Source organism: Oratosquilla oratoria, chromosome 5 (genome assembly GCF_046742065.1).
Source record: "Oratosquilla oratoria isolate Oo_2021 chromosome 5, ASM4674206v1, whole genome shotgun sequence".
Lineage (NCBI taxonomy): Eukaryota > Metazoa > Arthropoda > Malacostraca > Stomatopoda > Squillidae > Oratosquilla > Oratosquilla oratoria.
Window position 1 is genome coordinate 69,070,358 of NC_134781.1, and position 12,916 is coordinate 69,083,273.

General features: G+C 39.2%; 1 protein-coding gene across 1 annotated transcript in view; it reads left to right on the forward strand.

Moving 5' to 3' along the window:
* Window positions 1-474: 474 nt before the first annotated feature.
* Window positions 475-12,916, forward strand: part of LOC143025832 (uncharacterized) — a 46,453-nt gene continuing 34,011 nt past the window's right edge. Inside the window, exons 1-3 of the mRNA XM_076185843.1 lie at window positions 475-1,372; window positions 3,937-4,075; window positions 4,193-4,292. Coding sequence (XP_076041958.1) covers window positions 1,259-1,372; window positions 3,937-4,075; window positions 4,193-4,292 — 353 coding nt within the window. The 5' untranslated portion in view covers window positions 475-1,258. The remainder of the gene's footprint in view (window positions 1,373-3,936; window positions 4,076-4,192; window positions 4,293-12,916) is intronic.

The window sequence follows — 12,916 nt, forward strand, 5'->3', positions numbered from 1 at the left end:
CTGCCTCTAAGCTGCAATTCGTCTAACATTAAAATTGTTTCATTGTCAGAGGGAAAAGCCGTGCGACAGAGTTACAGAGTAGAAAGGTCAAGGAAGGGTGAAAAGGAAACCATGAAATCATACGACAGAAGATTGGAAGGGAGAGTTTCACTTTCAGAGGGAAAGGAAAGCATAAGTTAAAATTTTGATTATTATTTGAGAGAGTTGAAAAAGAGAGCAAGATGTTTGAAATTAGTGTTGATTTGGGGCTGGGGTGTGATTAACCTGTGTTATATATACTCGTAGATGGAATGACCAGGGACGACTACAACTTGAGATTTGGGGTTGAAATTTTTTGTCTAGACTGGTCAATGCCAATGGTTGATTTCTTGCTGGGGTTGCTGTGATCTGAGTGGACTGTTCTCTCACAAGTTCCTTGATGTCACCTCTATTATGTGGCTCACTGAATTCTGTACTTCAATGGGTTTCCGGTAAATCAAACAGATGTCACTCCCAGGGTAAATAAGAAACAGGTGTGTTCAGGTGATTAGCCTGGCAGCAGACACCATTTAATAATTTATCCCAAATGCTATCATCATTCATGCAGAAGACACAGAGCACCTTGATAATACTACACTCCTTGACATGTGGTCTTTGAATTTGTCATGAATGTAAGGCAGAGATAAGAAAGTAGTCTTGTAGAAAAGGAAGATATAACATTATAAAAAATGCATTAAAAGTATAGTTTAAAGATGGCCTTTTTCAGCTTTGCTCTTCTCCAGTGGTTTGCAGTTTAATAATTAATCTTCTATTGCTATATTGCGCCCGTGGACGAAACTAAAAATTTACCGTTTTTCATATTGAAATTCATTTGCCATTCTTGGCTCCATATGGAAATTGTGTAGATCTTTTTGCAATAGCCTATAGTTCACAAGATTTTTGCATCATCTGCAAACCTATTGGCACAAATTTTACCTTCCATCATGTTGACATTATTGGTACAAGCACAGAATCTTGTGGAACTGCTAGTTACTGCTCTTCATCCTGACATCTTATCCCTTACTACTCTCTTCACGTATCTTCCCTTTAAAATTCTTCTATCCGTTTAACTAGTTTGCCTCATAGTCCTCCAATATGCTCCAGTTTCCACCTAAGTTGTGTGATGGAATTGAGAGGATTGAGGATTTTCCTCTTTTGCCATAGCCACCTCACTTTGCAAATAATGGGTATTTTAGATGGAAAATAATGTGGTGTTTGGTTATGCTTTGAAATAGGAAAAATGAGCCTCAATGATGAAGAGAGGTATGACGGGGCCTTGCACCTTCTGGCTCAAGAATCCGAGGGAATCCTTAGTAAGAGGAAGAGAGACGCAAATTATAGAAATAAACTTAAGGTAAGAAATTTGTTCTAATAATGTATTGTCATTAATTTGGAAAATCAGTGTGTGTAAACATGGCATGATGTATTTCAATATAGTATTAGTATTTGTTTTTTATTGTAGTGAGCTTTGGGTAAAAGGGGAAGGTCTATCAACCTCTTCAATATGAGTGAAATTCTCGTGGGCAGCATCAGCTGCCGGATGTATGATAATTCGATGATGCATCACAATACTCACATCTTAAAATATAAAGTTACAGCTATGTTATTCATTCTTTTTCACTCTAAATATTAATAACCACAGAAAATATGATCAAACCAGTTCACATAATATGGGGGTCGCTCAGTTACAACTACAAAATGAATACCTGTATAATCAAGATGCCGATGCTGGCATCCTTATATACCCAATCACGCTTCATGACACCTAAATAGGCATCATTGTATGGAAGGGGTTAAGCAGGAAAGGGAGGGGGTAGGATATAGGTGTGAGTGGAGTGTGATTGTAAATGGACAGTAAATTGATGCAGTCTGTAGGGATTTTATCCTCGTCTTGTCTGTTTGCTTGTGAAAAGACGAAGAGTGATGGTCCCCATGTAAATGAAGTGGTTGGCATAAACCAGCTTTGGCTGTTGGGCCCTGCTGAGGAGGTACTGTGTCTTGCTGCATTGCTTCTTACTCAGGCAATGGGCAGGGGACAGGGATGGCCCTTCATCCAAAAGGAACTAGAGATTTTTAAAAAGGATACAAATGGGTGATAGATGAATGTAGGTGGGTGCATGCCTTGGCTGGCTAAGCGAAAAAGCCATTTGGTATATAGATAGAATATGTATATGTGTACCGTACATGGTTTATTTTTTAGAGGTAAAGATATCATATTAGACCAACAGCAGGTACCTGCTAATTGTGGCCCAGTGAATTTACCCCTTCCATATGATGACGCTTATGTAGGCGTCATGAGGCATGAGTGGATATATGAGTCTTGATTATATTTATTTTTTAGTTGTAGCTGAGTAACTTCCATATTCTGTAAACTGGCTTGATCATATTTTCTCTTGTTATTAATATTCAGAATGAAAGAGATTGAGTAATACAGAACTTCATATTTTATAATGCTAGTATGGTGATGCATCAACTAATCATCATACATCAGGCAGCTGATGCTGTCCACAAGTATTTGACTCTAATTGAAGAGGTTAAGCATCTGAGAGAATCATTCCCCTACCTCCTGTCTTGAGAACCTGTCAACACACTCATCTCCATCTTATGCTCAGCTTTTAGACTGGGACCAATGATGGGGAACATGGATTGAGACCTGTGGGTCTTACAGGGGGTCTGTGGAGCAGGGATCATCATTTCTGCCTCAGGAACAACAACAACAACAACAGTCAGGCCCAAGATCTCTCTCTACCAACTTTGACCATATTTCTTCCACCTTTTCACATAAGGAGAGACGACATCTGGCAACTACTCCCCTCCTACTACTACTGTAAGCTAGTAACATAGTAACAGTTCTACATGATTACAACATAGACAACAGTCCATTGTTTCCAGAGATGTATGGGAGGGCCTGAGGATTGTATCCAGCTGCTATGGGTTGGCAGGTTTCCAGTCAGTTAAATTTAGGCAACAATTAACCTCTTGAATATGCCTATATATGCATCATGAGCTGTGAGTAGGGTAGATGAGGAGGCCGGCGTCGGCTTCCGGATTATATTTTGTAGTTGTAGCTGATCCTCACATTCTGTGAATAGTCTTGATGACATTTTCTGTGATATATTTATTCAGGGTGAAAGAGAATGATTATAACAGCAGTAACTTAATATTTTGTAATGCATCATTGTGCATCAGGCAACCTGATGTTTGTGTGAATATTTGACTCGTATTGAAGAGAATATTAGGTAGGACATTATAAATAACACAAAGAGCTGGGTTGACAGTGTTTTATTATATACGATATTGATCTATCTATAACATATAGCTTCTTCCCCCTTATAAGTGAGGTAGCCAGCCAAAGCATGCACCCACTCCATCCCACTCGTATCCACCACCTGATTGTTTCTCTTCTATCTTAGCTCCTTGTGAATGAAAGGTCATACTTGACCTCTGCACACTGCTCAGGTCAGAAGCAATGCAGCAAGACTTATGATACTGGTGCATACATATACTATTTGCAGTGCTCTTTGAAGAAACATCACTTAAAGGTTTCTGTCAGGAATTGTAGACCAATTGTAGAATTGTAGATTGGGATAGACAAGATAAGATGAGATAAGAGTTAAAAATGTCAAAAGTTATTGAAGTAATACTGAACAAAGGAATGGCCAAGGCAATAAATCTGAAAATCCAAAGGACAAGACAAAAAGAGACTTCATGGTAGTATATGTACCACCCAAGATAAAGATGTGAAATGATGATTACCAAATGTTGTCAGATTCTCTTTTCTTGAAGAAGTTATTGAACAAATTGATACTGTGGTCCACATAGGCGACTTAAATTGCAATGAGATAAAATTAAACTTTAACTCTTCCCTCCAAATCATGAGAAAAGTATTTGAATGTATATAAGTAGTTATATTCACAGATATCTCTATGGGGCCTTGACAATGTACTCCCACCACCTGGAAGAGATGTTGAAAGAAACTATAATAGGATTCTTGAGGATGCCTTTGCTCTCATCACCCACTTAGAAAGTAGGCTTTCATCTATGCTGTCTCAGGCGAGTAAGTACTTAATAGGATTTTTTTTTTTAGTGTTATGTCAATAATAAATCTTTTAGATATGAAATTTTAGTTTGTCCAATTTTTTATGTATTTGTATATTTGTTTTTGATATTTTAGGAAACAGGTGCCAGTCATTCAAAATTAACTATGCCCTTCTTACTCTTACCATGACTCGGGCTGCCTATACCAAAACTCTAACAGAAACTTGGGTATCAGAGTAAGTATATACATTTTTTTATTGTATTTTATTTTGAGTGGATGAAGGGACCAATGATGGGGACCTGCATTTAGCTGGCCATTTTCAAAACCTGTCAACCTTCTCAACTCCATGAGGAGGTACAACCCTGAGGTGTTGACACTTGGTCTTGAGACTGGACCCAAAATCTCTCTCTGTCAACTCCAGCTGTACTTTTTACACTTCCTCACACATGGAAAGCTGACAACTGGTGACTAATCTCTCCCTGCTACTTTCACTCAGTGACATGGAAACAGTTCCACACTAGTATAATTTAGATAAAAGCCCAAAGTTTCAGAGAGATCTGTGTGAGGTTCTGAGGACCATTGGCACTCACTGTGGTGTTGCAGGTTTTACATGTAGTGAAACTTGAGGCAGTGACTGATTGAGTGAATGGGGACGAGAAAAAGTTGCCATATGATGAAGTAATGGAGGTAAAACTGCTCCAGCTGTTGGGACCTGCTATGTAAGAGCTTTGTTTAGTTGCATTTACCTTGACCCAAGCAATGTGACAGGAAAGGTGGTATGTGTATTTATTAACCTAACTGTAATGTACAGGATAGGAGCAATGCTCATTGGGTCCTATTGCATATTCTCTAATTTTCTAATGTACCTAGTCTCAAATTCATGTACAGTTCAACCTAATCTATATCTTTGATTTCCAATTATCATATTTAGATTTGAACTCTTATATTGTTTGAGCTTGGGCTATATCACTTAAACTATTCCACATATTTATTTACCTAGTTGTATTTTATGAGATGAGCTATGCTTGTAGTGGCCCATTTTTGTATTTCTCCGCATCCAGTTTGTTCTTAAAATCTTGTATAGTTTTGGCACTCACTGTTTCCCCATCTAGTTTGTTCCAGACATCAATCACTCTGTGTGGTAAGCTATTCTTTTTCAAATCTCTTCTGTAGCTGTCCTTCTTTATTTAACTAGTTGTATTTTACGGGAAGGGGAGCTATACTTGTGGTGTCCCGTCTCCATATCTCGTTTTATCTAGACTGTGTATTGTGTATTCGTGTATCGATTTTGTACACACCACATTCTCATCTAACCTGTTCCAAATGTCTATTATCCTGTGGGGAAAGCTGTTCTTTTTCAGGTCTCTTCTATAATTGTCTTTCTTGATATTCTTTCCATGTCCTCTTATATCTCTACTATCCCATCTTATTATATCCTCTCTATCAATAGTTTCTATGCCTTTCATGATTCTATAGTTATCAAAGCTCCTCTCTCTCTTCTTTGCTCTAATGTCTGTAGTTCTGAGAGTGTTGGTGTCAATTTCGTAATTGCTCTTTGTATTCTTTCAAGTTTTGTTATATCTTTTTTTCGTACTTGGTGACCACGTCGTCTCTGTATACTCCAATCTTGGTCTTATCAAAGTGACTATTATTTTCTTCACTATTTCTTCATCCACTTTGATTGTTCTTATTAAGTTATAATTTCTCCAAATATTTTGTTTATATGTTTCTCATGTGACATATTATTCATAATAATGACTCCCAGGTCCTCATTTTCTACTTTTTTAATTTCTTCCTCTCCCAATTTATATGATCCCACTATTCTTTTTTTGCTTCTTCCAAATTCCATTATACTACACTTCTTAATTTTAAATTCCATCTCCCACTTCCTACTCCATTCCCATACTTTATTGAGATCACTCTGCAGTGACTCACAATCTTCTAGTGTTCACTTTTTTTCAACAATTTTACATCTTCTGCAAAGAAGCTCATATAACATTCAATTCCTTTATCCATATCATTAATATATATAGCAAACATCATTGGGGCCAGAATTGTTCCTTGTGGAACTCCACTAACACTGGGTAACAGCCAAAAAATCGTCAGGGGTTTCTCAGCTGATTTAGACTAATTTTGGTGTTCTGAGTCCGAATATCACATTGGTTTTGCTCAATCAGGTCAACTTTTTGAGATACAGCCATAGGCCTACCTGACGAGCTATACATATGATAATTTGAAGGGTTTTGAGTTCAATCCTATTTTTCTTGAAGAATACAGGTAAACGTCGACTTACGATGGCATTAGGTTTCGATAGATCCATCGTAAGACGATTTCATCGTAAGTCGATCCCCAATTTGTGTATCACTGTTCCGTGGTCACTGTACCTAGCCTACCTGTATATTAACCACCAGAGATACTGAATATAGCCTATTAAACATGTACAGTAGTTTATTTAATTATTTCTATCCTTTTTACCATATTCAAACACTATAATATGTATTTTCAGTACGGCTTAAATCTCGCGGGCAGCAGCCAATGCCAGCCGTACGACGTGTCGTAATAATACTCGCATCATAAAATATAGTCACCGCTTATATCGATCGTTCTCTCTTTCACCCGCGAATTTTGAAAACCACAGAGAATGGGATTCAGTGCACATTTGAGAGAATGTAAAAACACAGGGGCGACTACAATAAATATAATCAAGACGCCGATATGGCAGCCTCGCGAATCCACTTGCTCCTCATGACGCCTATGTGTGCGGCACCGTATGGAAGGGGTTAAATATATCATATCGTCGTCGTCGTCGTCATCGTAAAGTCGAACAATCGTAAGTCGCGGCCATCGTAAGTCGACGTTTACCTGTATAGCGAATTATTCATATATAAATGGTTGCTTCTGGTGTGTTTCTGTTTGAAATTGACTAATTGACTTATTTCTTTCTTTTCAGGGTATTGATATGGCTTTGGCACGACGGTCATGCAGGAATAATCCTGACATTTTCTGCTACATTTGCGGAGAATACACGCTGCCAATGCACAGGAAGAGCATCACAAGCTTTGTGAAGTGCGCATACCAGGCTTACTTTCAAGTCAAGCTGGGTGACCAAGATAAGTCCTGGGCACTGCACACGGTGTGCATGACGTGCGTGGAATACCTCCAGCGGTGGACGAAGGGCACGAAAACTTCACTGAAGTTTGGGATTCCGATGGTTTGGAGGGAGCCGTCTGACCATGAATCGGATTGTTACTTCTGCGCCATCAATACTACTGGCATCAACCGGAAGAATCGGAGCAGCCTCCAGTACCCCGACCTTCCATCTGCCCACCGTCCTGTTGCTCACTGCGAAGAACTTCCTGTACCAGCGTGCAGAGAGCTTCCTGACAGCGACGACGAGGCCACCACTGCATATGAGGGAGGAGATACAGAAGAAGAGTATGAAACACAAGATGGTCCGCAGCCCTTTTCACAATGTGAGCTTAATGATCTGGTTCGGGATCTCAGCTTGTCGAAGACTTCCGCCGAGCTGTTGGCCTCCAGACTCAAAGAGAAAAATCTACTCGGCGAGGACACGCGTATCACGTTCTTTCGTAGAAGGCATCAGGACTACATGGGCTACTTCTGCCAGGAGGAAGACCTCGTGTACTGCCGAGATGTCGCCGGTCTTCTTGTTAAACTCGGCGCTCCTCAATATGATCCGAGAGATTGGCGACTCTTCATAGACAGTAGCAAGCGCTCTTTGAAGAGTGTGCTCATCCACAACGGGAACGAGTTCGCCTCAATTCCTCTTGCGCACTCCACAACTCTCAAAGAGAAATATGAAGCAGTCAAGTACGTGCTCGACAAAATCCAATATGAGCAGCACCAATGGCTCATCTGCGTCGACCTTAAGATGGTGAACTTTCTACTTGGTCAGCAGTCCGGGTACACAAAGTACCCATGCTTTATATGTAAGTGGGACAGTCGAGACAGAGCCCAGCACTATGTGAAGAAAGAGTGGCCGGCGCGAGAGCAGTTAGTACCTGGGGCGAGCAACATCATAAATGAACCTCTTGTTGACCGGGAAAAGATTTTGTTCCCACCGCTTCACATCAAGCTTGGGTTAATGAAACAGTTCATGCGCGCTCTGGACAAGGATGGGAGGTGCTTCAACTACCTGTGGCGAGCCTTCCCTGGAGTGACCATTGAGAAGCTGAAGGCCGGCATTTTCGATGGCCCACAGATACGGCAGCTCATCAAGGACACAGAGTTCGAAAACTCCATGAACACGCTAGAGTGCGCCACCTGGAGGTCGTTTGTGCAGGTGGTGAACAACTTCCTGGGGAACAAGAAGGCAGCAAACCATGCCACACTCATCAACAGCATGATAAAGAACTTCCAAAACCTCGGGTGTTTGATGAGTATAAAGATGCATTTCCTGTTCTCACACATGGAGAAGTTTCCTGAAAACCTTGGTGCGGTCAGCGACGAGCAGGGAGAAAGGTTCCATCAGGACATGCGTCAAATGGAGGAGAGGTACCAGGGGAGGTGGGACGCAGTCATGCTCGCGGACTACTGCTGGTTGCTGAAGAGAGACAACCCAGCAGCTGCTCACACACGGAATTCGAGGAAACGGCGATTTACGCCGTGAACTCCGAACTTTTGTGTCACGTAACGCTCATGTACATGTATTAAGCTTATCAAATGTAATCGAGTATATAAAAAATGAATGAATTTGGATACGTTGACTTTTATTTCCCCAGGAAAATGGAAAAACCGAATTTTTATGATCCGCAGAAATTGGATTTTTGGACGAAAAATCGTTTTTTTCTTAAATGTCTGTAGCGAACAATCCTGACCTGATTGAGAAAAACCAAGGGCATTTTCGGACTCAGAGCATCACAATTAGTCTAATTCCGCTGGAAAACCCTGGACGATTTTTCAAAAAAAAAATATTTGTTACCCAGTGTAATCACTTCATCCCAATTATAGTGTTTGTCTCTTATCACCACTGTCATTTTTCTTTCATGCTAGAAGTCTCCCAAGTACTTCAGCAGTTTGCCCTGTATTCCTCCTGCAGTTTCTAATTTCTTTATAAAATTCTTATGTGGCATCTTATTAAAAGCTTTTTTCAGGTCTAGAAATGCACAATCAGCCCATCCATCTTTCTTGTATTACGTCTATTAGCCTTGAATAGAAACACATTAAGTTTGTGATGCATGATAGTCCTTGTCTAAATCCAAATTGCCTTGGATTTAATATGTTTTTTCCCAATGCCTTACCCATCAAATTTTGATAATTCTTTCACAAATTTTTGGTGTTGTACTTGCAAGAGAGACTGGTCTATAGTTAGTAGGGTCTTCCTTGTTTCCCCCTTTATATATTGGTACTATATATGCTCTTTTCCAATCTTCTGGAACTTTTCCCTCTTTCCATGAACTGGTTATTAGACTATGTATTTTGTCTGTTAGTTCATTCCTGCATTCTCTCAGAATCCAGTCTGCCATTTCATCTGGTCCATGAGATTTTCTGACATCGAGATTACTCAAGTGATTCATTATGTCATTCCTTGTTACTTCTATCTCTTTCATAGGGGGAAGTTTCTCCTCCCACTCGATATCTCTAAGTTGTATGTTCTCCCTTGTAAACACTGATTTAAAAAGCTTGTTCATAATTTCTGCCATTTCTATTTCCGCTGTGTATTCAACTCCTTGTCGTAGTTTCTCTAATTCTTGATTGTTTTTTCAGTTTGTTGTTTACAAATCTGTAAAATAGTTTTGGTTGATCTGTACATTTTTCTATGACATCTTTTTCATATTTTTTCTTCTCTGCACACTTGTACATATTGATTTCTATAACTAGTATATATTTGCCATTTTTAAGGACTTTTAACTTTTTTCCATTTTATCCAAGCTTTATCCCGTTTGTCTTTTAACTCCCTACATCTTTTGTTGTACCAACACTTTACATATTTTTCTTGTGTTTCCTTAAGGGAGAGCAACTCCCCATAAGCTTTGCTTCTCGCTCTCCCTTTTCAACTACCAATTTTGTAAAAAAAAATGTATATATGTATGTCTAATTGTATTTAATAAAGTTGAATAAACCTATAATAATAATAATAATAATACTTTTCCACTCCTTTATAAATTTTTGTCAAAATATTCCATTTCTCTTCTACTGTTGTTTCCTCTTTGTGTATCCTTTCCCGGTCTTCTTTTTGAAAGAATTCTCTTATTTGATCAATACAGTCACTATCCGAGTTACGACGTACGCGAGTTACGACCACCCATACTTACAACCACATCTAGCAGATGCCTATTATGAGTTTACTGTACATGTCTGGCAGCACAGCGTGTAAGATAGTTGTGGCAACCAGCATCGCGTACGGCAGTTATGGCAGAGATGGAAAAGTTGCTATACACGTGGTTGGAAGATAATAGGCAAAGAAATGTGAGAGTGATGTTGGAAGCAGTGCAAAGTAAGGGTACAAGTTAATTTCACATGTTGAAAGAACGTGCAGGTGAAGAATACGCTTCACATGAGTTCATAGTGAGTGCTGGGTGGTTTCGTTGCTTTCGAGAGCGTTACCAGGTTCACCACGTGTTGTCGAAAGGTGAGGGTGCTAGCAGTGATGCGCCTGCAACTAAGGCATTTGTGGAAGAGTTTGATAAATTATGGATGAAGGATATTTACGTACTTATGATCACGTCTAGCTGATGCCTATTATGAGTTTACTAATATGAATACACTATAATAAGTATTTTCTTTCTTTAACTTACCATATCATATTAACAACAAAGCAACTGAAAACAATACTGTATACAACTGTAGGAGAGAAGCCAAACGCAGAGTATGGGATCCAATGTATTTAACGTTTCGCCCACCAGAGCTTCTTTAGAAATAACATAGTGGACAAACATCTGACTCCTTATATAACCCAAGCTTGCGGGGAGAAACGAACATGAAACTGGTGTCAAGAAAAAAAAAAAAGTAGGGACTGAACAACTTCACACCAGGCTTAATGACCCCCTTATGGGTCGATAGCCGTAAAAAAGTCCACCATGTTATTTCGGGAGAAGCCCTGCTGGGCGCAACGTTAAATACATTGGATCCAATACTCTGCGTTTGGCTTCTCTCCTACAGTGCTGTACCTATATCTCACATTTAGAATGGATTGAAATAGATGAGAAAAATAGATCTTAAAATTCACATATATTTAGAGTACATACAACAATTGAAGAATTAAGAAAAAATTATTAAAAGGAAACTACAATTTAAAAAACTTAAAAATGGTAAGCAAGGTTATATACGTGTATTTACCTAGTTGTATTTACCTAGTTGTATTTTGCGGGAAGGGGAGCTATGCTCGTGTTGTCCCGCCTTTGTATCTTGCAGTGTCTAGTTTGTTTTTAAACTCATGAATGGTTTTTGCGCATACTATTTCATTGTCCAGTTTGTTCCAAGTGTCCAAAACTCTATGAGGAAAACTGTTTTTCTTCAGTTCTCTTCTATAGCTATGTTTTTTTATTTTCTTTCCATGTCCTCTTGTGTTTCTTTTGTCCCAGTTAAGTAAGTTCTCACTATCGAGTACCTCTGTGCCTTTCATGATTCTGTAGATGGTCAATAGGTCACCTCTCTCTCTTCTTTGCTCCAGTGTCGGTAACTCCAGTTTAGCCAATCTCTCTTCGTATGATAGGTTTGCAAGTGCAGGTGCCATTTTTGTAGCTGCTCTTGGATTCCTTTCTATTTTCTTTATTTTCTTTTTGGTACTGGGGGACCACAATGTCGCTGCATACTCTAATTCTAGGCCTTATCAATGTAACCAATATTTTTTTCATCATGTCTTCGTCCAAGTATGTAAACGCCACTTTTATTGATCTTAGCAAGTTGTAAGTCTCCCCGACAATTTTGTTAATCTGTATATCATAGGACAAGTCGTTCCGTGATAATTACTCCCAAATCTTTTTCGGATCCTACTTTCTTTACTTCTTTGGTTCCAATTGTATATTTTCCTGATATTCTGTTTTTGCTTTTTCCAAACTCCATTATGCTACACACTTCTTAGTATTAAAGTCCACTTCCCATTTCTGACTCCAGTTTTCCATACCCTATTTAGGTCTTCTTGCAGTGCTTCACAGTCCTCATCAGTTTCTATTTTCCTTAGCAGTTGGCGTCATCGGCAAAGAAGCTCATGTAGCAGTTTCACGTCCTCATCCATGTCATTCATATAGATAGCAAACATTATTGGTGCCTAGCACAGATCCTTGCGGTACTCCACTGATCACCTCTTTCAGTCTGAATATTTTTCTCTGAGCACTACTTCTCATCTTTCTACCAGTCAGAAAGTCCTCTATCCATTTTAGTAGGTTTCCCTGTATTCCTCCTATGTGTTCCAGTTTTTTAGTAGTTTTCTGTGTGGTACTTTGTCAAAAGGTTTTTGCAAGTCTAGGAATGCACAATCAGCCCATCCATTTCTTTCTTGCACTATGTCTATTAGTCTTGAGTAAAAGCATATTAAGTTTGTGGAGCATGATCTTCCTTGTCTGAATCCGAATTGTCTTGGGTTTAATATGTCATTGTCTTCCAGATGTTTTACCCATCTATTCTTGATTATTTTCTCACAAATTTTGGCAATGGTGCTTGTTAGTGATACTGGCCTATAGTTGGTGGGTTCTTCTTTGTTTCCTCCTTTGTGTATTGGTACAATGTTTAGCGTTTTTCCAGTCCTCGGGTATCTTTCCTTCTTTGAGTGAGCTGTTTATTAAGATGTGTATTTTGTCTGTTAGTTCTTCTTTGCACTCCTTTAGAATCCAATTTGCAATACCGTCCGGGCCATGTGATTTTCTGACATCCAGCCCTGATAAATGTTCTGATATTTCC